The 22,591-nt window shown below is 48.7% G+C and overlaps 1 protein-coding gene across 3 annotated transcripts in view; it reads right to left on the bottom strand.

Annotated features, from left to right (window-relative positions):
- PRPF31 (pre-mRNA processing factor 31) overlaps positions 1–22,591 on the bottom strand; it is a 111,871-nt gene that overhangs the window by 23,567 nt on the left and 65,713 nt on the right. For all 3 annotated transcript variants that reach the window (XM_063942847.1, XM_063942846.1, XM_063942848.1), the window contains exon 8: positions 26–183. In XM_063942847.1, coding sequence (XP_063798917.1) covers positions 26–183 — 158 coding nt within the window. The remainder of the gene's footprint in view (positions 1–25; positions 184–22,591) is intronic.

The raw sequence follows: 22,591 nt of genomic DNA, 5'->3' as shown, positions 1-22,591 counted from the left end.
ACACGCAGATTGTGCCATTACTTACCGATGGCAAGGCCTGGACAATATCACTATGATAGATGTAACCTGTGTGCGGCAGCACGGAGTTACTAGAGAACCCAGACAACGTTTTCCTCTGAGCACCCAAGAGCATGACATTACAGGCAGGCATCTTTGAGAGGTTTGTAAGGCCACCAGCTACACCTGGGAGGAACAAAGCAGAGATATATACATTTTAAACCAAATTAGCCACTCTGTACGTGGGTTACTGCAGTCCAACTGCAAGCACCATTGTAACACTTCAGTTCAAAAACGCACATAAAACATACATTTTTGTGATGCACTTGACAGGACTTCACTCGTAGGAGTAGAAAAATCAGGATTTTGGTACTTACCGATAAATCCCTTTCTCCGATTCCACAGGGGCCACTGGAGCGTAGTTACAATGGGGAAATAGTAGGCAGTAATTGGGAGCTGGCACTTTAAAATTCTAACACTGTGGCTAGCTCCTCCCCTACTATCTCCCCTCCAAGCCAGTCTACGTAAAACTGTGCCCGAGGAGAGCTGGAATAAACAAAACCTTAAGGTAGAGGAGGTTAATGACGCCCTGTAAACCAGGATAACACAAACCAAACCTGGAACAGAACCTAACAAAAAACAGGCTAGCCCGAACTCAACAAGCAGTCATATGGTGATCTGCAAACCGTTAAGAAAAAAACAAGGAGGAACAGCGCTGGGCGGGCGTCCAGTGGCCCCTGTGGAATCGGAGAAAGGGATTTATCGGTAAGTACCAAAATCCTGATTTCTCCTTCATCCACTAGGGGCCACTGGAGCGTAGTTACAATGGGGACGTCCCAGAGCTCCCAAAACGGGTGGGAGAGCGCTGAGAGTCCTGTAAAACCGCTTGGCCAAACTGTGATGCAGAGGCCGCAAAAGTGTCAAACTTGTAGAATTTGACAAAACGAATGTCGGTCCGACCAAGTAGCCGCCCGACAAAGTATTCATGGAGACCCCACGGGCAGCCGCCCACGAAGGTCCCACAACGCGCGTAGAGTGCGCTGAAATGGATAACGGAGGCTCCCGAGCAACCGCCAAGAAGACTGTCTGATGGTCAGATGTATCTAACGGCCCAGCGTATGCTGGTACCCCGGCTATTTAGTACGGGAGCATCGTACAGAACAAAGAAGAAAACACTTCGTCGAATAGCCTAAGATCTCTGTAGAGAGAGTCGGCGAGCCCTGACAACCATCAAAGAGGGCCGAAAACACTAGTGTCAGATTTATAGGAAAAACGGACATCCCCTCTGGAAGAAACGACCGCTGAGTCTGAAGCTCAGCCTGGGGAGTTGCCAAATGAGTACTCCCTGAAAGAGAGCCCGAGAGGCTAATCTCTTTTGGAAGAAAACCGAAAGAGCAGAGACCTAAATTTCAGGTCACTGTATTTTGAAGCGCAGCCGAGCAAAACCTCCCAGAGAAACCAAAGATGACGGCTGAATGGTAACGGAAAGAAGGGGGAAAACCCCTGTTATCCTCACTATGCCCCATAAAGTTTTCCAAAAGTGGCAAAAGCAGACTTCTGAAATCGGGGCCCAGTAGGCATAACCGAACTAGGGAACTCCTCCCTTCTGAGGTCTCGTGAATAGTCACGCGGTTAAACGAAACCAGTGTAAGATTGAACAAAGAAAAGGACCCTGTTGAAGTAGACAGTCAAGTCGAGGTAGGAGCCAAGGCTCCTCTACTGACAACAGGTGCAGGCTGGATCTGCAAGTCATGCGTGGCCCAAGCGGAGCCACCGAGAGGACTAGCGCGCATTCTCCCCTCCTGTGTTACCGAAAGTGAGGTAGAAATAGAAAAGGAGGCAGGATAGACTAACCAGAAACTCCAAGGAGCCCTGAGGGCATCCTCGGCTACTGCCGCCAGAGCTCACGTCCGAGAGTAGTAAAGGGTTAAAGAGTCAGTCAGAACGCCCTGAGGTCGATCCGAAAACTCCGCCAACAGCGGACCAGCTGACAAAACTCCGGGGAATGTCCCCCCACCCGGGAGTCTGACCTGGCGGCTTAACCTGGAAAGAAGATTGTTGTCCTCCGCTCAGAGGGGAATGCAGGCGACCACTCATTGCGTCGCAACTTGACTGAAGAAAGAGAGTACCTGGTGCCGAGGAAGGAAAAATCCTCTGACGGACCGTGTTGAGAAACGTCTACGAGGAGCATAATTGGATCCGTGTCGAACCAGAAGCTCCTGGATCCTCAGGATATTCAGAAGCCACCTAATCTGCAGAGTGGGATACTAGTAGTAGATTGTCCAATTAGGGAACAAACGTCACTTCCTGCCCTTGAAAAAGAGTTATTCTGTGATCTTCCTGAACCCTGTGGGAGCGGAAGAGAGACCGAATGGAAAGGACTGACAGTAAAAATGAGTATCCTGTAATGCGAATCTGAGAAAAGCCCGATGAGGAAACCCAACGGAAATCAGTAAACAGGCATCCCTGAAGACAAGGGACACATAAAACCCCCTTTCTTGTTCAAAACTAGCAATCACAGACTGAAAGGTTTCTAAGGCCAGAATAGGCCTGGCCGAGCCCTCTGGCTTCGGTACGTGAAAAGAAAACAAAGGCCTGAGAACTGTCCCGATTCAAATGATATGTGAAAACAGGGATAAACACCCTTTTCGGTTAGAAGCATATGGAGCGCCGCCTGCAGTATGACTTCTCTTGTCATCATAAACCGGCCGACCCATGCCGAGGGACCCCGGAGACGGTTGTACTCCAAAATCTAGTCTGTAACTGCCCAAACCTCCTCAGTCCTCCCAGTAGGACCACCGACATACGCCTATCCTGGGACCCTCCAGGTGGTAGGAAGGTGTGACCTGTAGTAGGTGTGTAGGATGATTTAAAATCAGACTGGACCGAGGATGCTGAACCTCTGCTTCAGCCTGTTACCATGAGATCCCTTGGCGACGGAGATACAGCCCGTGTGGAGTCGAAAGCCTGAAAGGGCACGGAAAGATCTAAAGGAAAGACCGGTAAAGGTCCGTCATGGAGCTGGGGCAGCAGTAGGAGAAAGAAAAGTGGACTTACCTCCAATGGTTCAAGAAATCATGCAGAAAGTTAATTCCCCTGAAACATCTGCCCCGTTGGATTTCATGTTCACCTGTCACTGTCGCAGCCCCAGAGGTCGTCGGGTTAAGACAGCCCAAGCAAAAATGCAGGTTCCGAGTCTGCAGACGTGGAGACCTCAAAAGAACAAAGCAGAATCGTGATTCTGATCTGTCCCAAAGTATCAGTTGATCCTGATGCGAATTATCCTGTAACCTAGAGGACAATTGTTCCACAACCTACCTGCTCCGGACAAGGTAGAACCCCGCTGCCGTATATGTGTCTTCGATGGATCCCTGAGCAAGGTTGCCTCAGGAAAACGGCAGCTTGTTGGACCGGCGATACCTTGGAGAGGTTCTGATACCATTTCCTGCCGTCTGTGGGGAAAGGATAGGAAAACAAACATTGTTTGATACCTGAAATTGTGTATTCGGGTGTCTGCAGGCCGCCTACCGGAGCCTGCCCAGCTCATCCGAAACTGGACCAGTCGCTGTCATTTCGTCATCGAACCCTGATGGACCTGACGTGTCCGCCTCCTTTACCTGCAGTATCAGACGAACTGCTGTATAATATACCTGGATATTATGAGACACTGGTTCAGACTCCACCGAAAACCGACATCATCAGTATCCTGGACATCTCTCGCCTCCTCCCAGAGAGGCCTTTCCACCGCCAAGTCGTGTAACATGGAAGGTTAGCAAGGTTCTTTTAGAAACCTGGAGAGGTGAAATGACGTACAAGGTCTCTGGTTAACAGTGACATTACCTGCATAATCTGAGCTGTTCAAGCAGGAGCGTCCTGTAGGTGCGTGGAGGGCTAAGCAGATGGCTTCACCGCATACTTCACACCTAAGAGGGAATCTTTGACTGTCCCCGGTGAGACAAACGAAAGGAGAAAAGGTGGGTTAAATAAACACAGCCCTATGTAAGGTCTGCACTATAACGTGTAGTGACCGTCACGATTCAAATAAACTTTCTAGAGCAGCGGAGACTTGACCAGTAGCGCTGCGCTGTGGGACAGGAGTCTTAGCCACTAGGCTATAGGAACTCCCCTTAAAGTTGTTGTTTTATTTTTGTTTTGTTTTTTTGTTGTTGGGATTCAAACCCTAGTCCCCCTGTTCAGATACCTGCTACTAGCGTACTGAGCCACAGCGCTATTTGTCTGATGCCACACACATTCCCCAAATTATAAATAGCATTAGTACCTAGTGACAGCAAGGAATAATAAAGGGAAGGCATCCCCCGCCCTGTATGTAGTGTACCGCTAATTTAGGTGCACCAGATGTTTCTCGGAGGTTCCGCTGGCTTTTCAAACTGGTGGCCAGCCTGGGGGAAAATGTTATGTGGCAAGGTGGGGTATTTTGTTCTTATAAAACATTGCGGAAGTGGTTTGTTTTATCCCCTATATATGGTATTGTAACACACACACAAATATATATACATATCTATATATATATATATCTATATATACACACACACACACACACACACACACACACACACACACACACATATATATTATATATATACATATATATATATATATATATATATATATATATACACACACACACACATATATATATATATATTATATATATATACACACACATATATATATATATATATATATATATATATATATATATATATATATATATATATATATATATACACACACACACACACACACACACACACACACACAGTGAACCCAACAGAGTAGATAAATACTGTCTATGTGAACCTAATAGGGTAAATAAATACTGTGCACACTAGATTTTTAATCATTAATGAGCTGAGCCCCAGCTCCTGTAATAGAGCAGGTTTCCTGATCTACAGCCTCTATGAAATCCCGGGCAGAGGACTCCCCTGCAGGGAGGAATGGCAGCCAGCATCTGCATGCACAGAAAAAACTAATACCCCACTGAGACAGCATAGAGACAATGAGTGCTGCGAGCCGCCGCCGGGGAGCCCGCTGAGTAAAGCGGGAATAAGACCTTTTAAATGTAAATTATGCTCCTTGAACAGCCAGGCAGAGGAAAGGAGCTTGCAGCGGCCCGGGGAGCGGAGGACTTGGAAACGCTGTCTTGGCATGCTGCTGCAGCGGCCGGGGAGCGGAGAGCGCTGAGCCCGCCGTACGGAGCGGGAGTTAGCTCCGCCCCCTCCCCGCTTTCAATTTCAAATTAAACCCGCAGAAGTGTAAAAATAAGCGGGAAGTGTATCACCCGGCTGCCTGTATGCTGCGGCCGGGAGCGGAGAGCGCTGAGCCCGCTTACAGAGTGGGTTGTAGCTCCGCCCCCCACATAATGGCGCCAATTTCAAAATAATAAGTGCGCCTCTGATACACTCCAGACTGTCTCTGACTGGGGAGTATAGGGGAGCCGTCCAACCACCACATATGAAATCACTAAAAGTGAAAGTGTAAAATCATACATCAGTGTGGAGGGGGGGGGGGGGGGGGAGATTGTACTCACCGCTGTCCAGATGTAGTCCCGACACGCGCCGCACTCAGCGGTGTTCACTTATACTCTGCTCGACAGAGCGACCCTGACACGCGCCGCACGCAGCGGTGTCCGGTCACTTTTGAGACTTACTGCTGCCGGAATCTTCTGCTGGTGGAGCGGCCCCGACACGCGCCGCACGCAGCAGTGTCCGGCCAACTCAGGAGAGCTCAGCGTCTCCCTCAGCCGGGGCCCATCCCGAGCCACACGCAGCTGCGATGGGACCCCGCCGGCAGCTCCCGCGGTGCAGACTGGCAGTGGCAGAGCTGTCAGTCTGTGTATGTAAGAAAGAAAAATAAAAATAATAAAGAAAAAAGAAAAAATTCTTCAGCTAAAACCCAAGTGAACCAGCTCCCTCGGGCACTAACTAAGACTGGCTTGGAGGGGAGATAGTAGGGGAGGAGCTAGCCACAGTGTTAGAATTTTAAAGTGCCAGCTCCCAATTACGGCCTACTATTTCCCCATTGTAACTACGCTCCAGTGGCCCCTAGTGGATGAAGGAGAAAGGAGATTTATGGTAAGAACTTACCTTTGTTTACTCTTTCTGCGAGGTACACTGGATTCCACAGGGAATAACATCGGGGTGTAGAGTTGGATCTTGATCCGAAGCACCAACAGGCTAAAAGCTTTGACTGTTCCCAGGATGCATAGCGCTGCCTCCTCTATATCCCTGCCTCCAGGCACTGAAGCTCAGTTTTGTTAACCAGTACAATGCAGTAGCAGGTAAAAGAGATGACAACCGTTAGTAGCCACATACAAACCACATTCGCACGACAGGAGAAGGTACCAGCGGCTAATGCCATACTAACCCAAAGAAGCTTAGTGCGACAGGGTGGGCGCCCTGTGGAATCCAGTGTACCTCGCAGAAAGATTTAACAAAGGTAAGTTCTTACCATAAATCTCCTTTTCTGCAGCGGGGTACACTGGTATTCCACAGGGAATAACATCGGGGATGTCCTAATGCAGTTCCTCATGGAAGGTGACGCACTGTAGCGGGCACAAAAACCCGGCGTCCAAATGAGGCATCCTGGGAGGCGTAAGTATCGAAGGCATAGAACCTTATGAACATGTTCACCGAGGACCACGTAGCCGCCTTGCACAATTTTTCAAGGGTCGCACCACGGCGGGCCGTCCAAGAAGGTCCAACAGACTGAGTAGAATGGACTTTGATGGTAGCAGGAGCTGGAAGGCCAGCCTGTACATAAGCAGGTGCAATCACCATTCTAATCCATCTGGCCAGTGGGGGTCATTCCGAGTTGTTCGCTCATTATTTTTTTGTTGCAACGGAGCGATTAGTCGCTAATGCGCATGCGCAATGTCCGCAGTGTGACTGCGCCAAGTAAATTTGCTATGCAGTTAGGTATTTTACTCACGGCATTACGAGGTTTTTTCTTCGTTCTGGTGATCGTAATGTGATTGACAGGAAGTGGGTGTTTCTGGGCGGAAACTGGCCATTTTATGGGTGTGTGCGAAAAAACGCTACCGTTTCTGGGAAAAACGCGGGAGTGGCTGGAGAAACGGAGGAGTGTCTGGGCGAACGCTGGGTGTGTTTGTGACGTCAAACCAGGAACGAAACTGACTGAACTGATCGCAGATGCCGAGTAAGTGTGGAGCTACTCAGAAACTGCTAAGAAGTGTCTATTCGCAATTCTGCTAATCTTTCGTTCGCAATTTTAATATGCTAAGATTCACTCCCAGTAGGCGGCGGCTTAGCGTGTGCAAAGCTGCTAAAAGCAGCTTGCGAGCGAACAACTCGGAATGACCCCCAATGTCTGCTTATTAGCAGGCCAGCCAAGTTTGTGAAAACCAAAAAGAACAAAGAGAATCAGATCTCCTAAGCGAGGCTGTTCTTTTCACATAAATACGGAGAGCCGTACCACATCCAAAGACCACTCTTTGGAGGATAAACCAGGAGAGGTAAACGGCAGGAACCACAATCTCTTGGCTAAGAGGGAAAGACGACACTCCCTTAGGCAGATAACTAGGACGAGTTCTAAGAACCGCCCGGTCACGGTGAAAAATCAGAAAGGGTGACCGACAGGACAAGGCACCCAAGTCTGAAACCCGTCTAGCAGAGGCAATAGCCAGCAAAAAGAGGATTTTGGTACTTACCGATAAATCCATTTCTCTGAATCCTCTAGGGGACACTGGAGTCCTATACAGTAGGGGTGTGAAGCCTGTAACCGGAGGTGTGGCACAATCTAAAATTAGCATTGTCTGCACAGCCGGCTCCTCCCCCTTCACATCCCTCCTCCCTCAGTTTGAAAAATTTGACTGAGAGAATAGGACATGACACTATAGCACATGGCGAGGAACCGAACCGTACAACATATCAAACAGCGGCCAAGAACTCTTAACCGAATAACTAACGCTGTTTGTACGAACTGTTTAAAACAAGAACTTTGAACACAGCAGGTTGACAGCACCGAGGCGGGCGTCCAGTGTCCCCTAGAGGATTCAGAGAAATGGATTTATCGGTAAGTACCAAAATCCTCTTTTCTCTTTCATCCACTAGGGGACACTGGAGTCCTATACAGTAGGGGACGTCCCAGAGTTTACCCCCAGGGAGGGAGTGCTGTCGGTGGCCTGCAAAACTAAACGTCCGAACTTAGATTCTCCGGACGCAAAAGTATCAAACTTGCAAAATTTCGCGAACGTGTGGGCTGAAGACCACGTCGCCGCTCTGCAAAGTTGAGTAGTGGAAGCACCCCTGGCAGCCGCCCACGAGGCACCCTCTGAACGGGTAGTATGAGCACCCGTCTGAACCGGAACCTGTTTGCCACAGGAAATATAAGCTTGCCGAATGGCAAGTCTGATCCATCGAGCCAAAGACTGCTTAGAAGCTGGCCAACCCTTCTTTGGCCCATCATAAAGAACAAACAAATGGTCCGACTTTCTGAAGGACGACGTAACCTGTACGTATACCCTTAAAGCTCGGACAACATCCAAGGACACGTCCTCATCTGTGAGACCCTGGAAAGATGGAACCACTATTGGCTGGTTTACATGAAACCCTGAAACCACCTTCGGAAGGAAGTCCGCTCTTGTACGGAGTTCCGCCCTATCCTCATGAAAAACTAAGAAGGGACTCTTACAGGATAAGGCTCCCAACTCAGAAACCCGCCTAGCCCACGCCAAGGCAAGTAATAACGTGACCTTCCAAGAGAGATATTTCAGGTCTGTTCCTGTCAACGGCTCAAAAGTCGGTGACATCAAATATTCTAACACCAAATTTAAGTCCCATGGTGCCGTGGGAGAACAAAAATGGGGTTGAATCCTCAGAACCCCCTGTAAAAAGGTTTGAATCTCTGGCAAGGATGCTAGCCGCTGTTGAAAAAAGATAGAGAGAGACGAAATTTGAACCTTCAGAGAGCCCAGTCTGAGTCCTCCCTCTAGACCGGCCTGAAGGAAAAGTAACAGTCGAGATAAGTGGAAGTTCGTTGAATTCCATCCCCGTTCCTGACACCAAGCCATGTACAGTCTCCAAATCCTGTAGTAGTGCCTGGCTGTGACCGGCTTCTTAGCGGCAATCATTGTAGGAATGGCCCTTCTTGGAATCCCTCTGTTTCTTAAGATCCGGGTTTCAATAGCCACGCCGTCAAACGCAGCCTGTTCAGGTCGGGGTGTAGAAACGGTCCCTGAGATAGCAGGTCCTCTCTCTGAGGTAACCTCCAAGGATCTTCCGCAAGTAAACCCCGCAGGTCGGTGTACCAACTCATGCGGGGCCAATCTGGTGCGATTAGAATCGCCCACACTTGTTCCCGCTTCACCCTTTTCAGAACCCTGGGTATGAGTGGGAATGGTGGAAATATGTAAACCCTCCTGTAACGCCAACGAAGCGTTAATGCGTCCACTCCTTCTGCTGCTGGATCTCGAGTCCTTGACACATATCTGGGCAGCTGATGGTTTTGCCGAGACGCCATTAGGTCCACCTGAGGCAGACCCCATCGTCTCACCACCATGTCGAAAATCCGTGGATGTAGGCACCACTCTCCCGGATGCATGTCTTGGCGACTGAGGTAATTGCTTCCCAGTTTTCCACACCTGGAATGAACACTGCGGAGAGAATGATGTCTCGTCTTTCTGCCCACAACAAGATCTTTGTGGCTTCCTTTAACGCCATCCTGCTCTTTGTTCCTCCTTGACGGTTTATGTAAGCCGTCGTCGTGACATTGTCTGACTGAATCCTGATGTGTTGATTCATGACTAGGTCTTCTGCTAAGAGAAGTGCATTGTAAACTGCTCTTAGTTCGAGTATATTTATGGGTAGTTTGCTCTCCTGTAGCGTCCACCGTCCTTGAAACTGATGGTCCTCTAGGACGGCTCCCCAACCTCTGAGACTGGCGTCCGTCGTCAGGATCCTCCAATCCCAAATGCCGCATTTCTTGCCGGCTGCAAGGTTCTTGTGTAACGACCACCATATCAAGGAGACCCGTACTTGTGGTTGAAGTCGGATTCTCCGATGGAGAAGCCAGTGCGAGCCTGCTCCCTGAGCAATGAGGTTTATTTGGAATGGTCGGGAATGAAGTCTGCCGTACTGGAAAGCTTCGAACGACGCCACCATCTTCCCGAGAAGTTGCACACACAGGTGCAGAGAAACAGTTTGCGTCCTCAGTACCTGAGCCACTAATCTCTGTAGGTCCTGGATCTTGTTCTCTGGTAGGAACACACGTAATAGGATCGTGTCCAAGATGAGACCAAGGAATTGAATCCGTTGAGTCGGTATGAGGTTGGACTTCTGGAAATTTACAATCCATCCATGTTGAATTAGAAATTGATGGGATGTCTGAACATCCTTGAGCAGTCGATTCTGAGATGGTGCCTTGATCAGTAAATCGTCCAGATAAGGTATAATCGTGACCCCCAACAGTCTCAGTCCTGCAACCATGATCCCCATGATCTTTGTGAAAATTCTTGGGGCTGATGATAGACCGAACGGCAAGGCTCGGAATTGGTTGTGATCCGCCACCAGTGCGAACCTTAAGTAAGCCTGGTGAGGAGTCCAGATTGGAATATGCAGATATGCATCCTTTATGTCCATGGATACCATGAACTCGCCCTGTTCTAAGCCTGCAATGACTGATTGGATTGATTCCATCTTGAATTTGTAAACCCTTAAAAACTGGTTGAAAACTTTTAAATTGAGTATTGGTCTGACCGTCTCGTCTGGCTTCGGCACGACAAAAAGATTGGAATAGAACCCCGTTCCTTTCTGAGAAGCGGGAACCGGAATAATGACCTCTGCTTGTAGCAATTTGAGAATTGCTGCCCGTAATGCCCTTGCTTTTTGAGGGCACTGAGGCAATCCTGTTGTAAAAAACTGACTGTGAGGCCTCTGTTGAAATTCCAGTTTGTATCCCTGAGAGATTAAGTTGTTCACCCAAAGTTCTGGTGAGGTTTTGGCCCAGATGTCCTGAAAACCTTCCAGTCGGCCACCCACCAAGGGGGACCCCATGTGAGCTGGGAGGCTGTCATGCCACGGTCTTGTCAGCAGGTTTATCCTGTTTTCTGGTTGCTGCCTGTGAGCGGCCTCTACCTCTGCCCCCACGTGCTTGTGTACCGAAACCCCTACCTCGGGCTCGAAAGGACTGTGATCTAAATGAAGTAAACGCTGGTCCCGAATAACCTCTCCTGGTTTGTGGAGCGGTTCTCGTATAAGGAGTAGGCAGAAAAGTGGACTTCCCCGCTGCAGCTTGCGAAATCCACTTGTCCAATTCTGATCCGAACAGCATTTCACCCCCAAAGGGGATGGATTCTACCGCCTTCTTGGTGTCAAGAGTCTCCTTGCCATTCTCTGAGCCATAAAATTCTTCTGGCCGATATGGTCGATGCAGATATTCGCGATGCTATTCTGCTAATATCCTTAGAAGCTTGACACAAGTATGAGGCAGATTCTTGAATGTGTTCCGCCAGTTGGGTAATCTCTTCTAAGCTATTCTCCTCCTCAATAGCTTGTACAATACGCCCGGACCATGCACCCATGGCCTTGTTGACCCAAGCACAGACGATCGAAGGTCTTTGCGCTGCACCCGCTGCTACAAAAATTGACTTTAACGCAGTGTCAACTTTACGGTCTGACGCATCCTTTAAAGTAGTTACGTTAGGAAACGGTAAGATTGTCTTCTTTGACAACCTTCCTAGGAAAGCATCCACTACCGGCGGAGTCTCCCACTTGTCCATTACACCCTTAGGTAGGGGAGAAGTTACCTGAAAACGCTTCGGAAATTGAAAGAGTTTGTCAGGTTGTTTCCAAGCCTCCTCCATCTGAGATTGGAGGGATTTAGGAATGGCAAACACTGCTGAACGCAGCTTTTGGGATTCGAACAAATCGAAATCTTCCGGCTCCCGTATTTCCTCGTCTTTAAAGCTTAGGATCTCCTTTACCGCGTCAATTAAGGAGTCCAGACCTGAGATTGCCGTGCCCTCCTCTGGAAAATCGGCATCCAGGTTAGGTTCAATTAACTCACCTTCCTCCGTATCAAGAAGAAAACCTTCTTCCCCCTCTGATTCCGGTATAATAGGGAGAGTTCTTTTAACAGCCTTGCGCACACTCGTTTCTGCGTGTGGCGTTAACTTGATGAGAAATTCCTCCATCGTCTTTGAGAATCCCGCAGCCCATTCTGATTGCTGCTTGTGCAATTCTGCCATCTCCTTGGAGATTCTATTAGCAAGGTTGTCTTCCCATGACCTAGCCAGAGCACTGCTCCCAGGTGAAGCGTCCTTGTCTAAGCAGGAGTCGCACACCCCAGAGCTGCCAACCAGCGTGCTCTTCTTGTTACATTTCGTACAGACATAACAGGTCTTGGAGGTCTTGGTTGCCTTAGACATGTTGTTCTTAAACCCCTTACCAGGGTATTACGCAGCGCTTTCACCCTTTAAACTAGGAAGAGAAAGACTGGGAGATGATGGAAGCGAAGGTATTGGATACGGCTGGTTACCTGTCCTTTTCGTATATAAAAGGAGCAGGCCAATCGTTACTTAATCTTAAAAAGAGAGAATTTTTTAATTTTTTTTTTTTTTTTTTTTTTTTTTTTAACACCAGCCGACTCGCAACCCTCACACCCCAACTGTAAATCAGCTACGATGTCAGAGTTGGTATCCGCTTGCTTCCGTGTATTTTCTGCAGGATCTTTGAAATAGAAGTCCCTTGAAAATACAAATTGTAAATTTTGGTTAGTTTTCAGGAGATCCTCTTATATACAGTACATATATTGTACACCAGCAGAGGGAGCTGTTACCTAAGAACTCTTTACTATATTAACCCATGCACTATCCGGGCAGTGCAGCAGGGGGAGCCAGTTCTTTATTAAACAAACTTCCCTAATGCACTTTATTGGGGAGGACCTATCCTTTACCACCGCCCGGCGCCATTTTTATTAAGCATGGCCCCCACTAAGTGTCTTTTAAGACCTCATTAAAGAGCCTTGCAGCAGTTATTTTCTTTACTGTGGGATTCCTCTCTATACCTCATGCCCCTTATAATCGCCGCACGCTGCAGTGATTATAGGATCCACCGTGCTGGCCGCTGGTTGGCGCGCTCTCTATTTGGCGCGCTCCGGACCCGCTGGCCGGCGCACGCCGGGACATTCCCCCGTAGCGGCGTAGGCAGCTCCGCTTCTTCTATCAGCCTTGTCGCTGTGCAGCGCGCCGCTCTCCCTCCCTGCTCACAGGGAAGACAGACTGAGCCCGCGCCGCACTCTGCTGCCCGCGCGCCCGCCGCTGCAGACATTGTAAGTCTTTAAGGGGATCTAAACTCCAGGAGGCAACAGTGAAATTAAAGCTTCCCTGCTGTGTGTGTGTATATACACACATTATATAGTGTGTGTGTGTGTGTGTGTGTGTGTGTGTGTGTGTGTGTGTGTGTGTGTGTGTGTGTATGTATGTATGTATGTATATATATATATATATATATATATATATATATATATATATATATATATATATATATATATATATATATATATATATATATATATATATAAACTACATGAAAAGCTCTAGCCTAAGCTACATTTTCTTTGACCAGTACTCACAATTTTTCAAACTGAGGGAGGAGGGATGTGAAGGGGGAGGAGCCAGCTGTGCAGACAATGCTAATTTTAGATTGTGCCACACCTCCGGTTACAGGCTTCACACCCCTACTGTATAGGACTCCAGTGTCCCCTAGTGGATGAAAGAGAAAACAAGACCTTAAGAGTAAGCCACTTAAGGTCCACAGACTCAAGAGGATCAAATGGAGACTCTTTTAAGGCATCCAGAACAACCAACAAATCCCAAGGAACCACGAGGAACATGGGGAGGCTGAATCCGTAAAACAACCTGAGTGAATGTATGAACATCAGGCAGTCTCGCAATTTTTCTCTGAAACCATATCGACAAGGCTGAAATATGAACCTTGAGGGAGGCCAGACGAAGGCCTAAGTCCAGGCCCTGTTGCGGTAAAGCCAAAAGTTTGGCAGTACTGAACTTGTATGCATCATAATTCTTAGCCGCACACCAGGTGAAGTAAGAATTCCAGACCCTATGATAAAACAGAGCAGAAGCCGGTTTACGGGCCTTCAACATAGTTTGAATGACCGCCTCAGAAAATCCTTTGGCACTCAGAACTGAAGCTTCAAGACCCACGCCGTCAAAGCCAGTCGGGCCTGATCCTGGTAGACACAAGGGCCCTGAACGAGGAGGTCTGGGCGTTGTGGAAGTAGAAGAGGACGCTCTATCGAGAGGACCTGTAGGTCTGAGAACCCATGCCGTCTGGGCCACGCTGGAGCGATTAGAAGTAGTATTCCTCCTTCTTGCTTGAACTTCCGTAGTACCCTGGGCAGAAGGGACACCGAAGGGAACACATACGGCAGCCGAAAGTTCCATGGAATTGCCAGCAAGTCCACGAACGCTGCTTGAGGATCCTTTGTTCTTGCTCCGAAGACCAGAACCTTGTGATTGTGTCGAGACGCCAACAGGTCTACATCTGGTAGGCCCCACTTGTCCACTAGGAGTTTAAAGACCTCTGGATGAAGACTCCACTCTCTGGCGTGTACGTCCTGACGACTGAGGAAGTCTGCTTCCCAGTTGAGGACCCCCGGAATGAACACTGCCAATATGGCTGGCAGATGCCGTTCCGCCCAAAGAAGAATCTTTGACATTTCCATCATTGCCATGCGGCTTTGAGAGCCGCATTGATGATTTATGTACGCCACCCTGGTGGCATTGTCCAACTGTACTTGAACAGGCCTGTTCTGTACCAGAAGCAGGGCCAGCTTCAAAAGCATTGAACACTGCCCGCAACTCCAGAATGTTTAATCGGGAGGAGAGATTCCTCCCTGGTCCACTGGCCCTGAAGAGAGTGTTGCTCAAACACCACGCCCCAACCCCGCAGACTGGCATCTGTACTCTACCATGTCGAAAGCAGACACCATGAGGCCTAATACCTGCATCACCGAGTGTATCGACACACGTGGGCGAGATAGGAAGCATCTTGTCTTGAAGTTTTAGGATCTTCTCCGGAGACCAGAACAACAGTTGGTTGGTTGGTTGGGTGTGTGGTGCATCATGCTCTGAGCAGGGACCAGGGAGGATTTCTTCCCGTTGATAAGCCACCCGTGGGCTTGCAGGTATTGGACCGTCAGTTCCAGATGACTGAGGAAAACCTCTAGTGAGAGTTCGCTAGGATCAATAAGTCGCCCACCTTCTAATTTTTCTGATAATGCCATACAGCGTCTTTCATATATGATTACAGCCTCTCATTATACACGGTCTCTGATGCCGGTGTCCTGGCAGCCAAAGTGTCTATTACGTCTATTCTGGCACGGCGGATTCTGTGGTTGTGGTCCTGGTCTGTGGATCTGTACTCTAAAAAGACCTTGGAGGTGATCCCCTTTAAGGGAGACATCCTTTTTGGGGAGGATTTGAACGAGATTGCTGCTGACTTAGCATCTGCTAAAACTGCAGGACACAGACATCAAAGGCAGTGTATAATGAGAGGCTGTAATAATATATGAAAGTCACTGTATGGCATTATCAAAAAAATTAGAAGGTAGCTCTGCTTCAACTTCTTGAACCCAGGCTTCAACCGCTTTTGCAGCCCAGGAAGCCGCAATAGTGGGTCTATGCACAGCACCTGCAAGAGTGTAAATAGACTTCAAGCAACCCTCCACACGCTTATCCGTCTGTTCCTTCAGAGAGGTGACGGTAGTGACAGGCAGAGAAGATGACACCACCAGACGCGCGACATGCGAGTCCACCGGCGGAGGTGTTTCCCAATTTTTTCTTAACTCTGCTGTGAGGGGATAATGAGCTAGCAACTTCTTAAACAGGGAGAAGGTCTTTCCTGGAGACTCCCAGGATCCCTGACGTATATCAACTAAATGGTCAGAATGGGGCAAAACTAATTTAGTAACCTTCTGACGCTTAAACTTAGATGTATCTGGAGGTTCAGAGTCATCATCAATTTGAAGAATCAGCCTGATAGCCTCCAAGAGGTCAGGAACATCCACCTGTGTAATGATACCCCCATCAGAAGCATCTGCATCAGTGTCTGAGGGGTCAGTGTATACGCCATCTTCATCAGACAAAGTATCCGAAATATGCGTGGATTGTGAGGAAGTAATGGCCCGCTTAGATGACCCCTTGGTCCTAGGAGGGAGAGGGTTAGGTTTTTGTTTAACCAAAGACTGATTTAATTGCTGCAACTGAGTGGACAGAATATCTGCCCATGGCGGATTAACTACAGGGACAATATGTGGCTGCAATGGCACAAGAGGTCCCACAGGGGGCGCAAGTCTTGTCACAAGCATAGTCAGTAGATTAGAAAAAGCAGCCCAAGGTGGGTCTTGATGTGCCACCGGTGCTACAGACTGATCGAGGGGTATAGAACCCCTGGTACCTGGACCCTCAGCTGCGATATTTTCCTCAGAGAAATCCGTGGCGTCAGCACTGCCTGACGCATGATCAGCCACAGATCTACCGCCCTGTGTAGCAGACATTATTTAAAAACGTAGCCGTAGGGCATAATAGTACAATATAGCCAGACAAAGTACCTAACAAAATCCCCCTGTGGAGTGTGACTGCAAATGCAGAGCACAAACAGAGGATTTAAGAGGTGACTGAAATACATAGTGAAAATACAACACTAGTATATCCTGTGAAATTCTAGATTATGAAAACCCTGATGCACTTGGGCTCCTTCAGGGTACAGAATATAGGGATAGCAATGTGTGTGTGTGATACACGGAATAGAAACCACACAGCAGCTATATGGCGCGCACACACACACAGTCACATGTACAATGCAGAAATTATTACAAACAATTAAACTGCACTGGACTAGCACTGCAAAGTAAAACATTATATATATATATATATATATATATATATATATATATATATATATATATATATATATATATATATATATATATATATATATATATACACATACACATACACACAGATATAACAATGCACAGTAAATACTGGATGTATATCACAGGATACTTGTACTAAATATCCCTGTAGGTATGCACTTGTTCTTAACTAACACTGTCTAAACGACATGTAGAATACTTCAGCACTGTGCTTTTACAGGACACTTATGAGGCAGGCGGCTTTACAGAGGAGACATTGCCCAGCAGTCCCAGAATCAGCGCAGCTGTGTGTAATGGCTCCCAAACGCTTACAGAGAGTGAGGGAGAAGAGAGATATGCAGCTCCAGGACGGGAACATTTGCAGTAAATGGCGCCTGGGGGTGGGGCTACAGGTTAGCGCCTGGTAGGTAACCAAAGTCCTATTTTCTCATACATTCTAGAGCATGGGTCTTCAACCTGTGGCCCTCCAGCTGCTGTGGAACTACACATCCCAGCATGCCCTGCCTCAGTTTTAGCATACCTTAATAGCAAAACTGTGTCAGGGCATGCTGGGATGTGTAGTTTCACAACAGCTGGAGGGACACAGGTTGAAGACCCATGTTCTAGAGGATGCTGGGGTCCACATTAATACCATGGGGGTGTACCAAAGCTCCCAGAACGGGAGGGAGAGCGCGGAGGCTTCTACAGAACTGATCGACTGAAATTCAGATCATCAGAGGCCAAAGTATCGAACTTGTAAAAACTTTGCAAACGTGTTCGACCCAGACCAAGATGCAGCTCGGCAAAGTTGCAATGCAGAGACACCCCAGGCAGCCGCCCAGGAAGACCCCACCTTACGAGTAGAGTGGGCCTTAACAGATTTTGGACATGGCAGTTCTGCCGTAGAATAAGCGTGCTGGATAGTGGACCGAATCCAGCAAGAAATAGTCTGCTTAGAAGCAGGACACCCAATCTTCTTGGGATCATATAGGACAAACAGAGAGTCCGACTTTCTGTGACGAGAAGTTCTCTTCACATATATCTTCAGAGCCCTTACAACATCCAAGAACTTTGATGTCATTGAGGAGTCAGTAGCTACTGGCACAATAGGTTCGTTGATATGAAATGCCGACACAACTTTCGGAAGAAACTGCTGACGTGTCCAGAGTTCAGCTCTATCTTCGTGGAAGATCAAGTAAGGACTCTTACAGGACAAAGCCCCTAATTCCGACACACGTCTAGCAGAAGCTAAGGCCAACAAGATGACCGCCTTCCATGTAAGAAATTTGACCTCCACTTCCTGTAGAGGTTCAAACCAATCCGACTGGAGAAACTGCAATACCACGTTAAGGTCCCAAGGCGGTACAAAGGGAGGTTGGATATGCGGAACTCCCTTCAAAAAAGTCTGAACCTCAGGGAGGGCAGCCAATTGTTTCTGGAAGAAGATGGAGAGGGCCGAAATCTGGACCTTCACAGATCCCAACCTCAGGCCCATATCCACACCTGCTTGCAAGAATAGGAGAAAACATCAGAGATGAAACTCCACCATAGCAAACTTCTTGGATTCACACCAAGAAACATATTTCTTCCAAATACGATGGTAATGTTTAGAAGTTACCCTCTTTCTTAACCTGTATCAGGGTAGGAATGACCTTCGGAATGCCCTTCCGAACTAGTATCAGGCGTTCAACCTCCATGCCGTCAAACGTTAAGCGCGGTAAGTCTTGATAGGTGAACGGTCCCTGCAGCAGCAGATACTCCCAAAGAGGCCTCAGCTCTTCCTTCAAGAGATTCAGAAGGTCCGCGTACCAAGCCCGCCTTGGCCAGTCCGGAGCAATGAGGATCGCCTAAACCCTTGATCACCCTTATGAGCTTTAGAACTCTTGGAATGAGTGGAAGAGGTGGAAACACATACACCGACCGGAACACCCACGGAGACACCAGGGCGTCCACCGCCACTGCTTGTGGTTCCCTCGACCTGGAACAATAGCGTCGAAGCTTCTTGTTGAGACAAGAGGCCATCATGTCTATTTGGGGTAACCCCCAAAGGTCTGTAATTTCCTTGAACACCTCTGGTTGGAGACCCCATTCCCCTGGATGGAGATCATGTCTGCTGAGGAAGTCCGCTTCCCAGTTGTCTCCTCCCGGAATGAAGATTGCTGAGAGCACCAATGCGTGTCTTTCTGCCCAGAGGATGATTCTTGTCACCTCTGACATTGCAGCTCTGCTTTTCGTTCCGCCCTGTCGGTTTATGTAGGCCACTGTCGTTACATTGTCTGACTGCACTTGAATGGCCCGATTTCTTAGAAGATGGGCCGCCTGAAGAAGACCGTTGTAGACGGCTCTTAGTTCCAGGATGTTGATGGGCAGCCCGACTTCCAGACTTGACCACCTTCCTTGGAATGTTTCCCCCTGAGTGACTGCGCCCCAGCCCCAAAGGCTCGCATCCGTGGTTAGAAGGACCCAGTCCTGATTCCGCCCTTCAGAAGGTGAAGCAATTGGAACCACCAGAGGAGTGAAATCCTGGCCTTTGGCGACAGACGAATCCTCTGGTGCATGTAGAGATGAGATCTTGACCACTTGTCCAGGAGATCCAGTTGGAAGGCTCGAGCATGGAACGTCCCGTATTGGAGAGCACCGTAAGAGGCCACCATCTTTCCCAAAAGGCAAATGCAGTGATGAACTGAGACCCGGGCTGGCTTCAGGACATCCCGGACCATTGTTTGTATCACCAACGCCGTTTCCTGCGGAAGAAACACCCTCTGCACTTCTGTGTCGAGGATCATCCCCAGAAAAGACAACCTCGGGGTCGGTTCCAAATGTGACTTTGGGAGATTCAGAATCCAACCGTGGACTCTGAGTAGGTGCGTTGTGAGAACAATGGACTGCAACAGCTTCTCCTTGGACGAAGCCTTTATCAGCAGATCGTCCAGATATGGAATGATGTTCACCCCTTGTTTGCGGAGAACCATCATCTCTGTCATCACCTTGGCGAACACCCTCGGTGCTGTTGAGAGGCCGAATGTCAGGGCCTGGAAATGGAAATGACAGTCCAATAAACGGAGATAAGTCTGATGCGGCAGCCAAATCGGAATGTGGAGGTACGCATCCTTGATATCCAGGGATACCAGGAATTCCCCCTCTTCCAGACCTGACATCACCGCCCTGAGAGACTCCATCTTGAACTCCTTTAGAAAGGGTTTCAGTGATTTTAGTTTCAGAATGGGCCTGACCGAACCATCTGGTTTCGGTACCACGAAAAGGTTCGAATAGTAACCTGTGGTTTGTAAATGAGGAGGAACTGGTACAATGACATGTGCCTCCACCAACGTCTGGAATGCTTCCTGTAGTACAGTGCTGTCTGCCAGTGGAACTGGCAAGCATGATTTGAAAAATCGGCGAGGAGGGAGATTTTGAAATTCCAGCCTGTATCCCTGGGACACAATATCTATCACCCAGGGATCCAGGCCGGACGATACCCAGACCTTACTGAACTGTCTGAGTCTCGCCCCCACCTCCAGGCCACGCGGCCCACCGTCATGCGGAGGACTTTGGCATACCCGAAGCAGGCTTTTGTTCCTGGAAACCTGCGGCAGCAGGTTTCTTGGATTTAACTCGACCTCCCCTAAAGAAGGTATTGGACGGTTTGGCCTTTCTAGGCTTGTTAGGCCGAAAGGACTGAGATGCTGATGAAGATAAGTATTTCTTCGGAGCAGGAGCAGCTGAGGGAATTAACAAGACTTACCCGCTGTAGCCGTGGATATCCATGCATCCAAAGCTTCCCCAAAGAGAGCCTGACTTGTGTAGGGTAGGGACTCCACACTTTTCCTCGATTCCGTGTCGGCAGACCACTGGCGCAGCCACAGTCCCCGACGAGCTGAAACAGACATGGAAGAGATCCCCGCAGCCAGGTCTTTCATGGATCCTACCATAAAACCTGCTGAATCGTGTATGTTGTTACGCAAAAACAATTCAACATCTCCTCTATCCATCGTATCTAAATCTTCTAGTAAGGTAGCCGACCACTTTACTATAGCCCTTGCAATCCATGCACTAGCAATAGTGGGACGTAATATGGCCCCTGAAGCAGTGTACATTGATTTAAGTGTATTTTAAATTTTTCTATCAGCCGGCTCCTTTAAGGCGGTAGATCCTGGAACAGGTAAAACCACCTTTGAGAGTCTGGAAACAGATGCGTCAACAATAGGCAGGTTTTCCTATTTTTTCTATCCTCCTCAGGGAAAGGAAACGCCACCTGGACCCTTTTAGGGATCTGGAATTTTTTCTCCAGGTTTTCCCATGCTTTCTCAAATATAGCATTCAATTCCTTTGACGCAGGGAAGGTTAGCGGGGCTTTCTTATTTTCAGTGAAAAAAAAAAAGCCTCCTCAACCTGCTTAGGTGTGGTATCATTTTTATTTAACACATCCCTGATAGCCTCTATCATTAATTGCACCCCCTTTGCAAGAAAGGCAGACCCCCGCAACACATCCCCATTACCATCTGTGGTATCAGAATCGGTATCAGTGTCATCTTGCGTGATGTTAACAAGCGCACGTTTTTGGAGGTATATAGTGGGGCGTCCTGAGGTACCAGAATCGGGCCATACCTCCATGGAGTTCTGTAATACCTGGGTTGCAGACTCATTACTCGCAACCCTGTCAGAAATCGGAGTAATCCAAGATTTGATAGAGGAAAACCATTCCGGCTCCCATGCTGGAATCTGTGCTAAACCAGTGCTATCCTGATTACATAGAATGGGATCATCCTGTGAGGACATATCCTCCACACAATATGACACAGTGTCCCTGGACATAGCTAAAGGAGACCACCAAACACTACACACACACACACACACACACACACACACACACACACACACACACACACACACAGGTGAGGGCAGTCAGAGTTCCCCCCCAAGAATGGCAAGAGACACACAGATTGGAGCCAACCCACACACAGCGCTTTTACCGAAGGGAGACCCCTCGTCAGCGCTGACTGTGCACCTTAATAGGATACACAGTCGTATTGCAGGCCCCCCCCCCCCCCCTTCTACAACCCCCTGGTACCGTTTACAGATAGCTGGAGTTGCTGCGGAGGAACAGTCTTTCCTGGTCAGCACTGTGCAGGCAGGAAAATGGAGCTGAAACGCTGCTGGGTCCCCTCTGAGGAGAAGCTCCGCCCCCAAAATGGCACTGTCTTCCCACTCTTCTTCTGCTTTATACTGGCCTGAGGATTTAATGCTGGCTGAGATCCTGGGACCCCGACAGGCTTCTGGACCAGTGTAGGGTGTAGCGCTGGCTCAGGGCGCCCCTCACAGCGCCGCACCATGTACCGCTGAGCCATCCCCGGAGCTTACCCTGTTGCCGCCATCTTCACACCGACCCCCTGGCTTGCTAGGGGGGGGGGTCGGTGTCTCCCTCGCCACCGATTCTTCAGCTCTGCAAGGGGGTGGCGGCGGCATGCTGCTGGGGCGAGTGGTCCCCTGTGGCGGAGAACGATCAGACCCCTCTGGAGCTCAGTGTCCAATCAGCGGAGACAGTGGCTCAGACCCCTCAGGGCAGACACTGCTCCCCCCCACAGTCCCTCGATGCAGGGAGGCTGTTGCCAGCAACCTCCCTGTAAAACAATAAACTTTAAAACAACATTTTACTAGGAAAACTCAGGAGAGCTCG

Source organism: Pseudophryne corroboree, chromosome 10 (genome assembly GCF_028390025.1).
Source record: "Pseudophryne corroboree isolate aPseCor3 chromosome 10, aPseCor3.hap2, whole genome shotgun sequence".
Lineage (NCBI taxonomy): Eukaryota > Metazoa > Chordata > Amphibia > Anura > Myobatrachidae > Pseudophryne > Pseudophryne corroboree.
Note: the sequence above shows the minus strand (reverse complement) of the source record. Positions and strands in the feature narration are given on the sequence as shown.